Raw genomic sequence first — 19,051 nt, 5'->3', positions numbered from 1 at the left:
TTTTATATACCCTTATCCCCAGCCATACTCGTTGGTCTGCAGGTAAACTACAGTTACCAGAGTGTTCCACCCCTTACCTTACAATAATTGTTCCAGGGTGCACGCCTGACTCAAACTGGGCCAATCATAGTCCTTTCTCCTTTAGACTTTGGTGTTAACTGGTTCAGGACTGGCATATAACCCAAACTGACCCTACAGATTGCGAGCCAGAGGTCCCATTATCCCCTCTCCTCTCACTCAAACTGGGAAGCTGTCCAGATCCATGGCCATGGGATTGGACTTCCCCACAGCTTCTGAAGGCCTTGAGATGGGGGAGACAGGCATCCGGTCAGCATGAGGCTTTAGCTCTCACAGTTCAAAACATTCTCAAAGCATATTCACCATTGCCTTCAGAAACCAGGGAGGGGCCCTTGTGATACTTTGAGGGAGTATAACCACACAAATAATTCCACTGCCCACTAGTTGATATCTATGGTTTTATTGTTTGTTTGTTTTAATTTTTATGATGATGCTGAGTGGATGAGAGCTACGTTCACGCTACATTTACAAGAAGTTAAAAGTAACTCGCTCTGTGAACGTTACTAGATTTCCTCCTTTGGGAGCAGGGCAAAGAAAGAGAATTTTGAGAGCAAAAGAGATCAGCCTCCTAAGGAAGAAGAAGGGACTATATTGTGGAGTAAGAGAAATCAGGGGCTAGGACCATGAAATGTATGATGAGCTTTGAAGATACTATAATTTATTCTAGGCCCAGTTTACTTTCAATTAAGCATGAAGAATATACAGAATGTATTTCTCGTGCATTTGAAAATGACTCTGCCTTCCATGACTCATGATGTTTTTGGCTGGTTTATTTTTAAACTGGACTGAGGTTATAGAAAAGCATGTTTGAACAGATACACTAATCAAAGGGTCATGATAACAGTCTCCATGGCCACATTGGAGACTTTGAGGAATTAAAAACAGAGAATATGGAAAATAATTTTATTAGAAGGGCAATCTTCCTGAAACTAAAGGATAACAATATATCAATTCAGGATAATAGCCTCATACACAGGCATATCCTATTTAAGTCCCTTCCATAAAGGAATATCTTATTCATAATCGTTCTTAAAACTAAATACCAAGTTTCCTTTGGTGAGATTTAAAAAAAAAAAGATATCATGGATAATGAACTCCAAAGGAATGAGGAGTGAGACAGGGGTAATGAGAGAGTATAGAGACAAATAATAAAATTTCACATTAACATTATTGTTATGTGAAATATATAAAGGCTATAGAGGGAATTTCCTGTAATCAAAGAGTAGTTTCATCCACAGGGAAAAAGACTGAAGATAAAGTTTGGTGATTTTTTTTTTCAAATTCAAATATAGAGAAGTATTATATGACTATAATAAAATCAAAGAAGAACTTACTCTTGAAAATTTATTTAAACTTCTTATGAAGTATCAGTGTGGATATTCTGCATCATTCCATCAGCAAAATGGGTAATTTTTTTCTCTTTTTAAAAATACTTTAAATTTTGAGGGGCACCTGGGTGGCTCAGTGGTTTAAGCCTCTGCCTTCAGCTCAGCTCATGATCTCAGGGTCCTGGGATCGAGCCCCACATCGGGCTCTCTGCTCAGCAGGGAGCCTGCTTCCCTTCCTCTCTCTCTGCCTGCCTCTCTGCCTACTTGTGATCTCTCTCTGTCTATGAAATAAATAAATAAAAATCTTAAAAAAATACTTTAAATTTGAAATATATATATTTATATCTTAAGAATTTTAAATAGTAATAAAAATGGAAAGTGTTTTTGTTTTGTTTTGTTTTGTTTTGTTTTTTTAAAGAGAGTGATAGTGCATGGGTGGGGTGGGGTGGGGCAGAGCGAAAGCAGGTTCCATGCCTAGTGCAGAGCCAAACGCGGGACTCCAACTCAGGACCCTGAGATCACCTCCCGACCCATCATCAGGAGTTGGGTGCTTAATGGACTGAGCCACGGGGGAACCCTGCAAGGAAATTTTTTTTAAACTTGCTTTTCTGTCAGCCAGTTTGACAATAAAAATATTTGCTTTTACAAAATATATTTCCTTCTCATTTGCCTTCACATTTCTAGGAATTGCCTTCACCTCTTGCAATACAAAATATGTGAGAACTTTAGAGAAAGAACAGAGAAGGTCTGTGAAATGGGTGGGTAGTACCTCAGCTGGCGTGGATGCTACCTGTATGGGGACAGAATTTTGACAGAATAATACTTGCCTGTAAGTTTTAATGAGTCATGACCACAACTCGATTATCCCTCCCAGGGCTGGGAGAGCAAATGTAATCATGATGAGGCACTCTAATTCTCATCAGGTAGCCAAGACTGCTCACTGAAACATCTCAGCTAGTGCTCTGCATTGCTTTGTCACTTCCATCTTTTGGTCGCCTACATAAAAAGGATCACAAATATATGGGTATGCTTCATGCTCTTCACGCTTAATTGTACGTTTGATCATCAAAGGTGAACATCGAGGCAGTTCAGTATCTCAGCTGGTGAACTTCTCTAACACATATGGTGAACTAATTCCAGGCCTTAGAATCTAACATGCATCCAATCAATTCTTGGTTTCTAAGAACCCTCAAATCAATCCCCTTCTTCATATTTTATCACAGTCACCTTAGTCTGGGGACTAATCATCTCCCTCTTGAACCAATGCTATCATCAATAATTGTGTTCTCTACCAACAGCCTGTTTGCAATCTAACCTTTCATTCATAATCTTCCCAAATCAGTCTTCCTGAGATGCCTCTTCTTTCTTATTGCCCTCCTGTACAAAAATTTAAATGACTTTTTAGTGCCTCTTAAATGTATATGTTTGTAGTTTAGGATATCATGTGCATGAAGCACAACACTGGATGCTTTCTTTACATGAACAACTGTAGAGAAGAAATTAAACCCTTAACCAGTAAATACACTTATTTTTATAACAATATATAAGATTTAGCTGATTTTTAAAATACTTAAAAATTTAGTTTTATTCAAATAATTTTGATTTTTTTTGTTTGTTTGTTGGTAGTCATATTATCTTGCTGGTTTTTTTTAAAAGGAACTTCTGATATTTTCCAAAACTGTTTTTGGAAATTTTCAAAAAAAGTTACTTTTTAATTGTTTATATTTACTTTCATCTACATTTCGATAAACATATATTCAGATTTTCTACACTGCAAATGTGTTTAAATATTATTTTAATCTTTTATATAACTATTATAAATGCAATGCAAATTATGTGAAAATCTGTATTATAATAGCACAGTGATTTTGCTGAAATGGAAGACAAAAATCAACATAAGTGTACTTACTGGTTAAGGGTTTAATTTCTATATAGTTGTCCACATAAAGAAAGAGTCAGTGTTGTGCTTCATGCATATTATATCCTGAACTTCAAATATACACATTTAAGAGGCACTAAAAAGTCATTTAAATTTTTGGAAGACCCACAAATATTAGGAGGAAAACTGCCATATGATGTATAGCCACTGATACCAACTTTTAATATTTTTGTTTATGTAGTTATGAAAAATATCCTCACTCATAAACAGGGAAATACAAATGAAAACCATGATGAGATACCATCTCACACTTGTCAGAATGGCTAAAATTAACAACATAAGAAACAACAGCTCTTGGCAAGGATGCAGAGAAAGGGAACCCTCCTGTACTGTTGATGGGAATGCAAGCTGGTGCAGCCATTCTGGAGAACAAGATGGAATTTCTCCAAAATGTTAAAATAGAACTACCCCACCATCCAGCAACTGCAATAGTAGGCATCCCAAAGGATACAAAATACTGATTCGAAGGGACACATGGACCCTGATCTTTATAGCAGCATCATCTACATTAGCCAAATAAAGGAAAGAGCTCAAATGTCCATTGACTGATGAATGGATACAGATGATATATATAGATATAGAGACAGATATAGATATAGATACACACACACACACACACACACACACACAATGGAATAGTGCTCAGCCATTGAAAGAATGAAATCTTGCCATTTGCAACAATATGGATGGAGCTAGAGTGTATTACACTAAGTGAAATAAGTCAGTTAGAGAAAGACAATACTATATGATTTCACTCATATGTGCAATTATTTATTTATTTATTTATTTATTTGACAGACAAGAGATCACAAGTAGGCAGAGAGGCAGGCAGAGAGAGAGGAAGGGAAGCAGGCTCCCTGCTGAGCAGAGAGCCCGATGTGGGGCTCGATCCCAGGACCCTGGGATCATGACCTGAGCCGAAGGCAGAGGCTTTACCCACTGAGCCACCCAGGTGCTCCTCATATGTGCAATTTAAGAAAGAAAAAAGATGAACATATGGGAAGGGGTAAAAGAAAAAAAAAGAAGAGAGGGAAACAAGTCGTGAGCGACTTCTTAACTACAGAGTACAAACTGAGTACAGATGGTGGGGGATGGGCTACATGCCTGATGGGGATTAAGGAGGGCACTTGTAATGGGCACTGGGTGTTGTATGTGAGTAATTGCTGAATTCTACTCCAGAAGCCAATATTGCACTGTACGTTAACCACCTAAAATTTAAATTTAAAAGATAGTAAAAATATTCTATCATATTTCAAACATAAAAGGCATAAAGCATAACATCATTAGCACCTATTTACCTACTCCCTATGTAGGAGATAAGACAGTACCAGTAATTTGCTATCCCTGTTCACCCCTCCTCAATCACATTCACTCCCTCCTCTTCCAAAAGGAACTACTGTCCTGAGTTCTTTATTGCTATTTTAAAGGGAAAATTCTTTAAGGGTATGTTTTTTATTTGTTGATGATGTCTACACATGGTTGATGATTGTATGTGACAGCTCTCCTACTAGTAAACTTGCAAGACTGTCTGGATAATTCTTCAGATCCTTCTTTGGTTTTCTAAGTAGATAATAACATCCTAAAGGGGGGGAAACAGTTTGGAACCCTCCTTTCCAAGCTCAACATCCTTTATTTCTCTCTCTTGCCTTAACCTGCGCTGGCAATGACCTTTAGCGCAGCATTCAAAAGAAGCAGTGGGGCTGGACCTTCTTGCCTCCTTTCTGATTTAAAGGGAAAGACTTCTAATATATTTCTTCATTAATTATGATAGGTGCTGTAGGCTGATGAAACTGCTTTCAGAAGTGGCACGATGTGATCAGAGCTCTTCTCAGAACAATTCTTAGTGACAGGATGGGCTGGAGCAGAATTATCCAGGAGTTGCTGGACTGGGAATCATTTACTGGGTGCAAATGACACAGGGTCTCCAAAGCCCCGTCAGTAGAACACGCCTCCCGGCTCCGATTCTGGCTACTGTATCAGAGAACTGTACTTTCACTCACTGGATCCATCAAGTTTGACAAATTTTAATATACCACAAACCCCCATGGGTCTTCCTGTCAATAATATCTAAAACTGTGGTTACTGTGATTCATTATCAGCTCCGTATATGGTTCTATCACACAGAAAAAAATCACACCAGTCACTGACAATCAAACTGATCTTTTAATTATTTCAAGTCATTTTAATAAATATAGCCAATAAGATGCTGACACAAAGCACAGTCATTTTTTTAAGATTATCTTATAAGCTTTAAGAAAATTTAAAACTTCCAAAGAAACTTATCTCCCAGAATCTCAGTCAAAAGACAGTCATTTACATAGTTTTGTTGTTTGTGTATTTAGAGAAGTACAGAGCAAAAATTTACCCAGTAAATATTTTATAAGTAGATATTCACTGAAAGAAGAAATTCAATCTCAAACTTTGAATCACACTATATTTAATAGCAGGTTTTTTTTCTCCTTTTATTGTCCAGACTAGGCAAGAGCAGATTTTTTTCTTATTCTGGACCCCTCCTATTTCCCATTTTATTTTTCTGTGAAAACACCAGTTATGCAGACAAATACCAATTATGCCTCACAAATAATAAGATAAAGGTTTCAATTCCACTTTAAAAAACTCTAAGAGCTTATAAAATTGCTAAATTAATAACACGGCATGGATTTCACCAAATCTTGGCTCCTGACCCACTGTCAGGAAATATACATTTCTAATAAAATGAACATGCTTAATTCTGTAACTAAACAGCCCAAAGGAATGGTATCTGCCATAGCAATGAAGTCTAATGACAATTCTGCTGACATTTCTCCTATCTGAAAATGAAGTCATGTGGAAAATGATTTCCACACTAACAGAATAATTAAGACAGAAAGCAAAATTTGATTTGGTAGAAATGGAAGCTCAGATTGTCTCTGTTCTCCGTGGGGTGTATGAGAGGATGATATTATTTACTTCACCACTATCTTTGGTTGACATCATCTTTCCATACTCTCTCTTTTTTTAAATCCTATTTTATTTTGATGTCCTAACTGTACAAGTAACAAATCCAACTAAAAGTAATACTAATCTCAAGGGATTTTTGTTTGTCTTTCGTTGTACAGGCCTTTCTCCGTTTTGAATATCCCTCCAGACAACGGGCTCTTTACTGACTCGTGGCCATCTTTGGTTATACAGTTATTTTAATGATAGTGGCATTTCTTTAACTGCCTTTGAACTTTTATGAAATGTATGCCTGTGTTGACATCAGCCAAATGAAAATTATTTCTAAATAAAATGGGAAGTTGTTCCGTTCCAGCATTGTTTAAGGGGAACTGTGAGAAACAACCAAAGGAACATGTGAAGCTACAAAACTGAAGAATCATTATTTTTCTATAAAATATAGATTATTTTAGTTCCTAACAAAATTTTTAAATGAACAAAAGCATGTACTACAAGAAAACATCACCAATTAAAGTTTAAGCAACATGTTTCAAAGAAAGTGTGAATAGAACACTTTATTTGGATCCTGTCAACACAATCTAATGACCTTCTTCTTTATTGGAAAATGGCTGATTTTAAAGAAAAGTTACTCTAGCTGCTCAAGAGAACTTACACAAGCAAAGTGCTACACTTCAACAATAAATAAAATGAAATGTCAATTCATTTTCCTGCGTCCATTAGATTATTCTGTATTGTATAAGCCGAGTGTTTTCAATGCAGCTGAAACCAATTAAGCACTCCAAGCCTAAACCACTTCATTCACAAAACATGCAGCATCTAAAGTGTTTTATGCAACACGAGATTTTACCAGTTATTATTTCACAGATTTCAGAACACTCTGTTCTACTAAATCCTCCTAGGAAATTTTCTGGGTTTTTTTTTTTTCTCTCTTCTGGATTTTTAGTACACAAACATCCACTCCTCTAAGAGGCCCCGTCGTGCCCCGACTTGGAGCACCTCTTACACTGTATGTGTCTGCCTGATTGTCTGCCTCATCCCTAGAGATCCTTCCTTGAAATTGGAGTTGTAATTCAGTCATTGTTGTATCTGTTGACTCTCATCCCTTCTCCTTCCAGGCATCAGTGCATCCCTGATGACAGAGACCAAAGGTCTGGGGAGACCCGCAAGTTCAACATGCTCCTTATTATGCAGGACTTGGATCCCGGTCCTTAGAACCTCCGGACATTGTAAACCCCAGATTCCATCACAATTCCCCACTTTGTCCTGTGCTCTCAAAAATATAAAAATGTCCCTACCTATTATCTTTCTTTCAGCTTTCTTGCATCTCCAAGAATCCTGTTTTGCTGCCCTAATCACATACCGTATTTCTCTTTTACCAAAAATGTGTAGTGTAGAGGAAAAGTTAAAAACAGGCATGACTAGATAGTAAACCTCTTAAAATGTTCATTTTCCACATGTACTACCTAATCTAGCAGCCCATGTCTCGTCAGCCAATCCTCATTTCTCCTGGTCCATTCTAGCCAACAGAATCCAGGCCAAAATCAAATGTGGACAAATAATAGATGCTCAAAGTGTGCCTTGACAACTTAACAGAAAGACTTGTATAACGTAAAAATACAAACTTTGTTCATTTTCTTTACTTTTTCACTAGCTCTTAAAATTTTTCAATTTTTTTTAAAAAAGATTTTATTTATTCATTTGACAGAGAGACAGAGAGAGCACAATCAGGCAAAGCAGCAGGCAGAGGAAAGGGCAGAGAGCCCGACTCAAAGGCTCAGATCATGGCCTAAGCTGAAGGCAGATGCTTAACCGACTGAGCCACCCAGGCACCCCTTCACTACCTTTTTTTAAAAAGTAAAACACCTTGATCTTCATTAGGTTCAAGGAAATTCTATGGAATTTTAATCTTCCTTTCAATTATTGCTTATATATCATCATTTGTAGACAATCTGTTCACTTAATTAATAAGAAATATTTCTACTCCTCATTTATTCTAAAACTGTAATTTCCTGTTGGTATATTTCCTTCAAGAAACATTCTAGGGGGTTAATATTTTATTTAATTAGGTATCCATGATTTTCTTAGGTTAGCCATTTTCCAAATGACTTGGAACTAAAAAGAATTCATACTTAGTACAACTTGCAGTTTCCCTTCTCAGATAAAGGCAGTATATCATGCATAGTTTCTACATCCAAATTGTTCAGTTCTGCTTCATGGTACCTGCACACAAATTGTTCACAAGGTGACACTATGATCACAAACCCAAAAATCAAAACACTTTTATACGTTTCTGGAAAGGTTATCTTTGCCTTGAAATGTTTAAGCCCAAAGTTCTTTTTCTAATGTTCTTTGCTCAATGAAGTAAAAATGAATTATTTGATTTAGATACTAAGTAACTAGAATTATAACATATATGCCTTACAAGAAATCACTATTTAGCAAACAGTGAGAGGATCTCAGTGGCTTGTGACTTAGAGCTAGATGGAATGAAAGAAAAACTTCAAAGAGAGAAAATGTATGAACCCAGTGGAAGACATGGCAGGAGTCACCTTTGTGTTTTCACCAACAAGGAATGAATAGTAATGAGGATATTTCAAATATAAGTACTGAGAAGAATATAGTAAATGAAAGAATGAAATGCCATATGCATTTTTAACTGACGAAAATCGGCGAATCTGAAATAGTTAAAAATTACTATGTGAATATTCACAACTATGCATATATACACACAAATACTTGATTTTAATGTGCTTTCATTTTTAAGTTTTTAAAAAAGATTTTACTTATTTTGAGAGACAGAAAGAAAGCATGAGCAGGGGGAAGAGCAGAGGGAGGAGCAGAGGGAAAGGGAGAAGCAGACTCTCTAATGAGCATGGAGCCCAACACAGGGACCCCAGGGGTGTGATCATGACCTGAGCCAAAGGCAGACACTTAACAGACTGAGCCACCCAGGGGCCCCAATGCACTTTCATTTTAAAGCAAGCAGAAAATTCATCAATATCGGTGATAATCAGTTACTTCTGCGTGCTTACAAAAAACAACAACATGGCTACAGGAGAAAGTGTCTTAATAGTTTCTACATGGAAGTAGGGATGGCAAAGAGAAAGACACTAATTTCATAGAACAAAAGAATTGGTAAAAGAAGAGCTTATCAAATATTCTAAGCAATCATATACCAGAATACCAGAGTCATCAGATACTTTTAATCTATAACCCAGTAAAACAACGTAACTGGAAAACACTTCTAGATAATTATCATAGTTTTAGAGGAAATTTATAGAAGCTCTTTCTCACACTAGAAATCTAAGCTAAAGTCATACCTTAGGGAATCCATATTATAAGATAGGACATTTTCTATCTTTGTGTTATGATGATGTATTCAAGAGGTTTAGCATGAAGATAGTCCACAGAGATATTTTTCATGATTGAAACATTTCCTACCTAGTGATATATGTGATATTTTTCCCGCCGGTCATAAAACCATCAACATATTTATAAAACTTAAGAGTGAGAATGAAACTTAGAAGTCATTTACTTTAAATGCCTTTATCTTACTTTCTAAAAGAATTATTTTTTTTTTAATTATAAAAATAATAAAGGGGCACCTGTGTGGCTCAGTCCTTAAGGTTCTGCCTTCAGTTCAGGTCATGATCCCAGGGTCCTGGGATTGAGCCCAGCATTGGGTTCCTGCTAGGCGGGAAGCCTGCTTCTCCCTCTCCCACTCTCCCTGCTTGTGTTCCCTCTCTCTCTCTGTGTCTCTCTCTATCAAATAAATTAAAAACAAAAATAAAAAATAAAAATAAAAACTGGCTGCAAATCTTAAAACAAAGAAAAAGTACAAAGATATAAAAAAGAATCAACCATAGTCAACATCTGGAGACAATTAACACAAGTTGTATATTTTGGTCTATAATGCTTTTACTTAAAACAATACCATGAACATTATGTCATGAATGTCACAAATATAATTTTTAATGACTGCCCAATATTTCAACCTCTGAATGAACCACACTTTAGATACTCTCTTATTTTAGGTTGTTAAGGATGTTTACTAAAATTGTGATGATGTGTCTTTGGATTATATATATCATAGGAGTACAGTTAAATAAATTTTATCACTCATTGAGATAAAATACATACTTTTATTATTTATTTATTTAAGATGGATTCAGAGAAGAAAAAACTCTTCCTTTTATACATGAGGAAATGTAGACCCATACAAGATAATTGATTGATGAGTTCCATAACCAAAATTATCTGATTTTCTGTTTCTTTTTATAATGTCATTCTCTATAATTTAAAATTATAGCTGTTAAATCTTGTTCTACTGTATGTACTCTATTGCTATATCAATATTGCTATCTTTAAATTCATAATCCATTATTCATCTTTTACTCATAACTATTTCATTCCCTCTTGAAAGCATCCATAGAGTGGCAATAAAACAAATCAGAAAAGCAAATTGAAATGTTAAAGAATAAATAAGAAATAGTAAAGCAAAGTAGAAAAACACCAGAATGAGACATTCTTTCTTATTCTTCTTTAGATTTCAAGCAAAAGTCTACCTGAATACGGAAAGAGTCAGCTCCATTATGATTTCTAGTAGGTCAAAATTTAAAACAAACTAGGTAAATTCTATTACAGAGTATAATTATTATTTAAAGAGTTAAAGCATGTAAAACTATATGGATACATTTCTCTAATTATTTGGGAGGCAAATGAAGGATAAAGACTTCAACCAGTTTCCAAAAAGTCAAGATAAGCATATCAGAGACAATCCTGGCTGCCCTAAGATGGATTGTTTACATCAAAAACATATGCATTCCCTCCTTCCAAGGGGAGAAATGAATCAACCATCCAGAAAGCCTAGAGCTTACTGATGGACCTTCTACATATGACCCTCAAGTACACTGAATGATAACCAAAAAATGCAACTTAGAATTATTGGAAAAATATAATAATTTTCAAGTATGTATGAATTTTAAAATTCAGAATTATTTTAGTTTTTAAGAATTACCGAATCTTATTTTTTATTTTTTAGAATTATAAAAACTTTAAAATAATCACCAAAATATTCCAATAACCATTTATTAATCAAAAATGGAATGAATCAGAGGGGCATCTGGGTGGCTCAGTTGGTTAAGTGCCTGACTCAGTTTTGGCTCAGGTCATGATCCTGGGATCCAGCCCTGTCTGGCTCTCCATGCTCATTGTGGAGTCTGCTTGAGATTCTCTCTTTCCCTCTCCCTCTCCCCACTCATGATCTCACTCTCTCACATAAATAAACAACAAATAAATCAATGAAATATATATATTTTTAAATGCAGCAAGAAAACTCTATACTCTATTGTCACAGTGATTTCACAATATCACAATTTAGCTTTAAATGAGGATTGTGCATTTTATTTCACTCGTTTCCCCTTTTGTCCTTTTAAGATGTGCTTGGGAGCATCAATATTAATAATTTTCCTAGTCATAAATGCTATTGGTACACAAAACAGAAGAGTTCATTGTAAAAGTAAAAAAAAAAAAAAAAAAAAGATTTACTGTAACTCATCAGATACAAATAGCTTTATACAGGACATGACAAATGTTTTCCTTCATCCTAGAAAGGTTCTTCACTTAATTTTGACAAATTAAAATAAAACTAGTTAAGTGAATGGACATTGATCGCTTAGCCCACCCCATGAACCAAGGGACTTAATGTTTGTTTGTTTATAACAATTAAAAAGAAAGGAAAACGACTGCTAAATTTCACAATGGTTTTGTGCCTCAGAATCTTGTACCAGTCATATTATATTGAACAAGTAGACTTCATTTAAAAACACAATTTTAGCCAAATGGCATTAAAAGGCTGCACACAATCTATCTGTCAATGTTTTGCATACTGTAGATTCTTATTATAATAAACAAATGGGATCCTTCATAATGGTTCTTACTTTCTCTATTTATGCATTTATCTATCTATTTTTAGAGAGAGAGTACATGCACTCGAGCAGGGGGAGGGGCAGACGGAGGGGTAGAGGGAGAATCTTAAGCAGACTCTACACTAGGAGCCCAATGTAGGCTCAGTCTCAAGATCCTGAGATCATGACCTGAGGAAACTCAAGAGTCCCACGCTTAACCAACTGAGCCACCCAGGTGCCCCACTTTCTCTTTCTTTTAAAGATCATTACACTGAGGGTTATAGGCAATTCTCAGTATTCTGGCTATCAACTCTATCATTTTCTCTCCCAAGTAAGAAGCATACGGAGTATGATAGATTGACAATAATATTAGTTATATAAGCAATATTGTATTGGCTTTATTTATTCATAAAGAAAATACAAAGCAATCTCAAACTTCAGGACTTTATTATGAGTACCTAATTATTCACCACACACCTGATAATAAAACACAATAATTTTAACACTTAATTTCAGAGTCAATATCCTATTGAATTAAAACCCAAACCAAAGTTAACCAAAATTTTAATGTGGATTTGGCCAACAACACGATACACTCAAGAGATTTAATCTCATTGATGAGAGAGAAATAAAACTTCTTTTAGATTATTTATTTTTACTTTTAAGTTGCTACTAAAATTTTTCCCAAGTCACTTCTATTACACCCTAAATGACCTACAACATTTCCAATCTGTTCATCCCATCTTTGATATACCCTAAGAAGAATAAATTGCATTTTTATAATAATTAAAAGCAAAAATTTTGCTTTAAAATGCAAAAAAGGCCTTAGAAGATTTTATTATCATCACTGCAAACCCTACCTCCAAAAAGAAGTAGGAGTAATCTCATATAAAGTTTTCTTCCACTTATCCATATAACACCCATCCAAACCCACCTCTCTTACTGTTCTTTTAGCCAAAGGTAAGTCAATGTGACTGCTCCTCTAGTGACAATAATAGTGTTCACTCATAATACGTGATAGAAATTGTTTTATAGACCACTATTTAGTTTTAGACAAAAACAGGGGGGTGATCGTTTTTGCAAACATAGCTGAACATGCTCGATATTAATTTACACATACATAACAAGTATAGATGGGTCTAGCTATAGAAAAATCTAATGAGCTCAAGACCCAGGTTTTTAAACAGACCTAGGTAACTAGAAGTCAGTTTCTACTAACTAAAATATTCTGCACTTTATATGATGCTTTATTTCAGGAGTTCACAGAGAACTTCCATAAGCATTCAAAATGAAAACAATGACAAAATATCAGTTTAATCACATATTTCATAGAATATAAACAAGGCATAATGAGTGTGCGCATTTGTTATTAATTGTGAACAAAATGGGACTTACCTGCATTTTTGACAAATATAGAAAATTGATGCATATAGGTCTTTTACACATTGTATCTATTAAACACTAACTGGAAACATAAAGCACAAAGTGTTTCTGTGGAGAAAAAAAAACCTAGAACTTCCTACTGGGATTTAGTTAGCCAGTGGAAACCATCTTCAGTACTTTATTAAAGGATCTAAGTTCTTTTCCATGAAACACACACACACACACTCACCCCCTCACAGTTTATATTATTTATATAATATTTGAAAGGAACTTTTCAGGGCACCTGGGTGGCTCAGTGAGTTAAGCCTCTGCCTTCGGCTCAGGTCATGATCCCAGAGTCCTGGGATCTAGCCCACATCAGGCTCTCTGCTCAGCAGGGAGCCTGCTTCCTCCTCTCTCTCTGCCTACTTGTGATCTCTGTATATCAAATAAATAAATAATATATATATATATATATATATATGTTTTTTTTTTAAAAAGGAACTTTTCAAATATAAACTGCTTCACTACACAATTCACAGTCTTAGCTGGATTACCTGAGCAACCCACCTGACATAAGTTTGTTCTTATGTGTATCCAATTATTAGCATGCAACAAGTTGACTTACCGGCCCAAAAGAATTACTGTCAAAACTGTGTCCGTGATGATCACCTTCAACCCAGATGTGACCCCGGGGAACTTTGACATACCGATTTTTATGTCCGATGGTTCTAGAAATAAACAACATACATAACCACTGAGATAAGAACAGAAAGAATAAGTAGTTGAGCATAAAAAGAAATAAAGGGCAAAAATGCTGTTGCAAAGATGCAACAGATAATTACAGATGAACCATGAAGCTACTCTATAACTTCTTTTTTAAGTAACATTGGGTTAGGACCTTGTAAAACCTATGCACAGTATTTTTTTTTTCACTTTTTACTTTTCTCACTTTTTTTTTTTCACTTTTCTCTAGGTAAAAAGGTTGGTAAAATATAAAGCAGAAGCACCAAATACTATTGGGGGGACAGAGGGAAAATGAGAGAGAATCCTCAAACAGACTCCCTACAGAGTGTGGAGCCAACGCAAGGTTCCATCCCAGGACCCAGAGATCATGACCTGAGCAAAAATCAAAAGTTATATGCTCAACTGACAAGTCACCCAGGTCCCCAGGAACATTGTATATTCTTAAGGTTGACAAGGAAATGGAATAAGGAAAGGCTATCTCATACAGTGTTGGTGGCAATATAAAATGATACAACCTTTTTTCCTATTTTGCAATTTGGGACTGATTTTCATCAAATTTGTGAAGAGACTAAAATGTACATGCCTTTAACCTAATTATTACACTGTTTTGTAGAAATCTATTCCAAAGAAATAATGAGAAATGTGAATAAATATTTATTATCAGGAATATTCAACGCAAACTTTTTTTTTAAAAGACAGGCAGACTGCCACATGCAGTGCCCTATTTGGATGTGTCTGGAGTCTTGGAAGCTTAACTACCTTACGTTCTACAAATGGACCTGGGCAGCTCCTTTGCAGGTTTTAGCAGGGGAATCTCATACCCTTGACCAAAGAACAGTGCTCCTCTATTGGGAAAGGTCCTCCTCTTCCACAGAGCAAGTAGCACTTGTCAGGAGGGAGCAGCGAGGGAGGAAAGGGACACCTGCCTAGCCAGCCAGATCAGCTGAATCGACCCTGGCGATCAATGCGGTGACAGATATCGCAGCCAGATCTCCCTCACATCCTCAACACAAGCTTTTTTTTTTTTTTTTTTTAACACAAGCTTTTTAATATCATATACATATTTCCTAAATATTCTACAACATGGGAATGGTTAAATAAATTATGATACAACCAATTTAATAAAAGGAACAAGATTAGAATAAAATATTAACCAATTCTATAATAATAAATTCTGAGGACAGAGACTTTTTGTTTTGTTTTGTTTTGTTTTTTACTTCCCAAAGCATTTGGGAAAATGCCTAGCCTAAAAAAGCTTCTCCATAAATGTTGGTTGAATGAATGAATGAGTGAATGTCACCTTAAGTCTACAGAACTAAGCATAGACACTGAGGTTTGTGAGCTATTCTTTGGTATAGAATCCCTTTCAGACCATTTTTGTTAGTTAGGAAGCTGTATGTGTCCAGAAGAATGCATTAAAAAAAAAAAGAAGAAGAAGAAGAAGTCTACACATAAATTGGTGCTATAGAAATTAAAACTATTCATTATCTAGAATGGTTTTTAATTTTCAAGATAACTTCAGTGTTGAATTACTTTGCTTGAAATCAGTAAATCATTCATGCAAGGAAGCAATGTTGTGGCCATTAGAAGCCCACAGTAAGTTAATGACTGCCGTTTATTTTTAATTACTACTGGGAAGAAGAGTTTCAGCTTTCTAAAGAAAAGCGAAAACAAGTTGAACACATCTCACCATCATATACTCTGTAATACAAGAGTTCTTCAATTAAAATCTGTCAATTAGTTCTTGACATCACTACTGCTTTTATCATGAGATTGTCTCTAAGAACTAATATCCCACATCAAGTGTTAATGACCAGAGAAGACCCTTTTACTTAATTGTTAGCAAGGCACACTTTCCTATTAAGTCCAAACATTTGTTCACCTTATTATGCTGGTTATTTTGGATATTTAGAAAGAAAACAATTACTCATTTTGTCTCTTCAAGCAGAATTATGAAACAAAACCAGCATAAAACCATCTCTGTAATGAAATGGTAGATGTTAAGTCAAACATATTCTTCTGGAAACAAGAAGACTGATATAAAACTCAGATTCAGTTTCAATGTCATATGAACCAGGGAGTCAAGATACTTGCGATAGAAAATGACAGTATTATAAAATTACCAGTGACAGTTACACATTTCCTTGCATTGACCATCTTACCTAAAAAATCTGAATACACCCAACGTCCCATCATTTTCTAGCCTCTTATAATGCCTTATTTTTCTTCACTGCAACTACTAACACTAGACATTCACTTATTGTTCTTTTGTTTATTGCCCATCCTTATCCCCCAACCCCCCCACCTCCCACCCCCACCTCTCCACCCCCACCCCACCAACTAGAATGTCAACTTTGGAACTTTGCCTTTCTTGTTCACTTTCTTTGTATCCCCAGAGCCCAGAAGAAAGCATTCTACAAAGAGTTCTACAGATATTTGTTAAATAAATGACCAAATGACTGAATAACTGAAGAATTAAAAAATACCATAACAAAGGCAGATTAATAGGATGGAAAGTTCAGAATCTGAAACCAGACTAAACTAGTTATCTTGCTACTAGAACTCATAAGTAATCTTGTGAAAGTCACTTAGCGTTTACCTCCATCAGTCTATCTTTAAAATAGGATGAATAAGACATACCCCAACTGGGTTGAGATGAAGTCAGTGGTTAAATGAGAATATACTGGAGAGGTCACTAAGAGAGCATAGTCTCTGCAATCAGCCTCTTTTGGCTTCTCTGTTTGACTGAACACTTTCAAGTTCACGTGACCTTGAGAAAGTTGATGTAGTTCTGTCAGTGTTCTCATTTGAAGAACAGAGCAAATAATGGTACCTAACTCAAAACATTGTTCCATGAATAAAGTGTTATGTATTAAACACTTGACAAATGGATTCTCATATAGTAGAGACTGTTTTTAGGCACCCATATAGTTCGGATATAGTAAGAACCCAATAAGTGGTAGTTATCATTGCTATTGTCTTCTGTTGTCCACTGTTTTTTCTTTTCATAATTCAGAATGTATTCAGCCTCCACTATCTATTAGCATCAGTCTCTTAAAATTACCTGAGCTATGTCTCAATAATTTCTTTCCCCCACAGTTGCACTGTGACTACAGACTATTTTTTAATCTTACAATAAATCTTTTTTTTTTCTTTTGATTCGTATGCTCTTCTGGGGTTTCTAAAACTTATATGGGAAAACACAATCTGCTTGTGCATATTTAAAGATGCAGAGAGTAGTAGGTGAAAACACAATCTATTTGGGTTTTCACTTACTAATCACTTGCATTTTTGAATGTCACAGTGCTAATAGGAGTGGTTTACCTTGATACCAAACAGGTGTGAAAGAACACTTTGAGCTGTAAAACTCTGATAAAATTCATTTCATTTGCATAGTGCATATTTCTCAGGTTCCAGTCTAACTTTTTAAAAAATAACCAAAGTAGCTTTAAAAAATATGATGCTAAAATATTGAGCTGGTTCCTTTTAGGACTGCCAAAGAAATATAATACTCCTAATAGAATTCCTCTGGAGAAGGAATTTTAAATAGCTTTGTGCTTCTGAATTCACATAAAAGAAAGACAAGATAATCTTTCAGGTGATTTAACAGTTAAGTGAGGTGTCAGCATACAAGGTTGTATGTATCTATGGCTTGCAAATAATTTTGGTTTGACAGTCAAAAATGAGTTCTGTATGGTATTTTAACTACCTGTCTACAAAGAGGCATTTTTAGTACTAGCTTTACCAAGACAAGTTACTAGGTCTTATAAATGGAATGAAGAATGATTGCCTCCAATTTGATTTGACCTTGAAAACATTTTTTTAAAAATTTCAGAGCCTTTTGAGTGTCATCAGTTGAATACAAAATTATCAATATAAGCCCAGATACTACAAGAAGGAAAAAAAAAATTGTATTTAAAGTATTTTCCAAATAGACACACAAATACATACACATTCTTAACTTGTATAATTAGTATTAATAATTCATGATTTGTTAAGTATTTTTGTTTCTTTATTTTTCAAACAATTATATTGATTATTCTCATTGTCCAAAGTAGTGGCTTCCCTGAATATGTTTGCTGCTCTCTGAATCCTAGACCCCTGGTTTTCATTATCCTGAAGGGACTCTCAGGACTTAGCAATATCAGGAACTGGAATGAGATCTCTATTATCATCATCATCACTAATAGACTAGACTAGAAAAAAAAAAAAAAATCTACCATCAGGAAAGGAAAACAAGGACACTTGTCTACCAAGTATTGGCATCTAGAAGAGACAATAATTCTCCCTTGAGAATCCATATCCTGCTTGCAGATGAGATTGGGGTTCAAATTCACACTGCTTGTGTGGTCTAAGGAAATTAAGAATTAACTTTAATTGGCCCCAGGAATCTGGCAGAAGGAAATATGAGTCTCTTCAAGAAAAATCGTTCATTTCAGAGTTTTCAGGTTTTCTATAGTTAAGTCCCAGCCAGTAAGAGCTCATCATCCAAAATAACACAACTCAAAAGGAAATAGCCAGTATTAATGAGTCAAGGCAAACAATAAACAGCAGAATTAGATCCCCAGGGACTTAAAATACTGGATTTATCAGACACAGAATACAAATTATGCATATCTCAGTACTTTTTTAAGAATTAAAAGGGGGGGGGCACCTGGGTGGCTCAGTGGGTTAAAGCCTCTGCCTTCAGCTCAGGTCATGATCCCAGGGTCCGGGGATCGAGTCTTACATTGGGCTTTCTGCTCAGCAGGGAG

At 35.4% G+C, this 19,051-nt stretch overlaps 1 protein-coding gene across 4 annotated transcripts in view; it reads right to left on the bottom strand.

The window, feature by feature from the left end:
- Nucleotides 1-19,051, bottom strand: part of IMMP2L (inner mitochondrial membrane peptidase subunit 2) — an 855,652-nt gene that overhangs the window by 191,318 nt on the left and 645,283 nt on the right. For all 4 annotated transcript variants that reach the window (XM_059396560.1, XM_059396561.1, XM_059396558.1 and 1 more), the window contains one exon: nucleotides 14,179-14,281. In XM_059396560.1, coding sequence (XP_059252543.1) covers nucleotides 14,179-14,281 — 103 coding nt within the window. The remainder of the gene's footprint in view (nucleotides 1-14,178; nucleotides 14,282-19,051) is intronic.

The sequence above is a fragment of the Mustela nigripes genome, chromosome 4 (assembly GCF_022355385.1).
Source record: "Mustela nigripes isolate SB6536 chromosome 4, MUSNIG.SB6536, whole genome shotgun sequence".
NCBI classification, from domain to species: Eukaryota; Metazoa; Chordata; class Mammalia; order Carnivora; family Mustelidae; genus Mustela; species Mustela nigripes.
The sequence above is the reverse complement of the archived record's forward strand: the minus strand, read 5'-3'. Positions and strand labels throughout refer to the sequence as shown.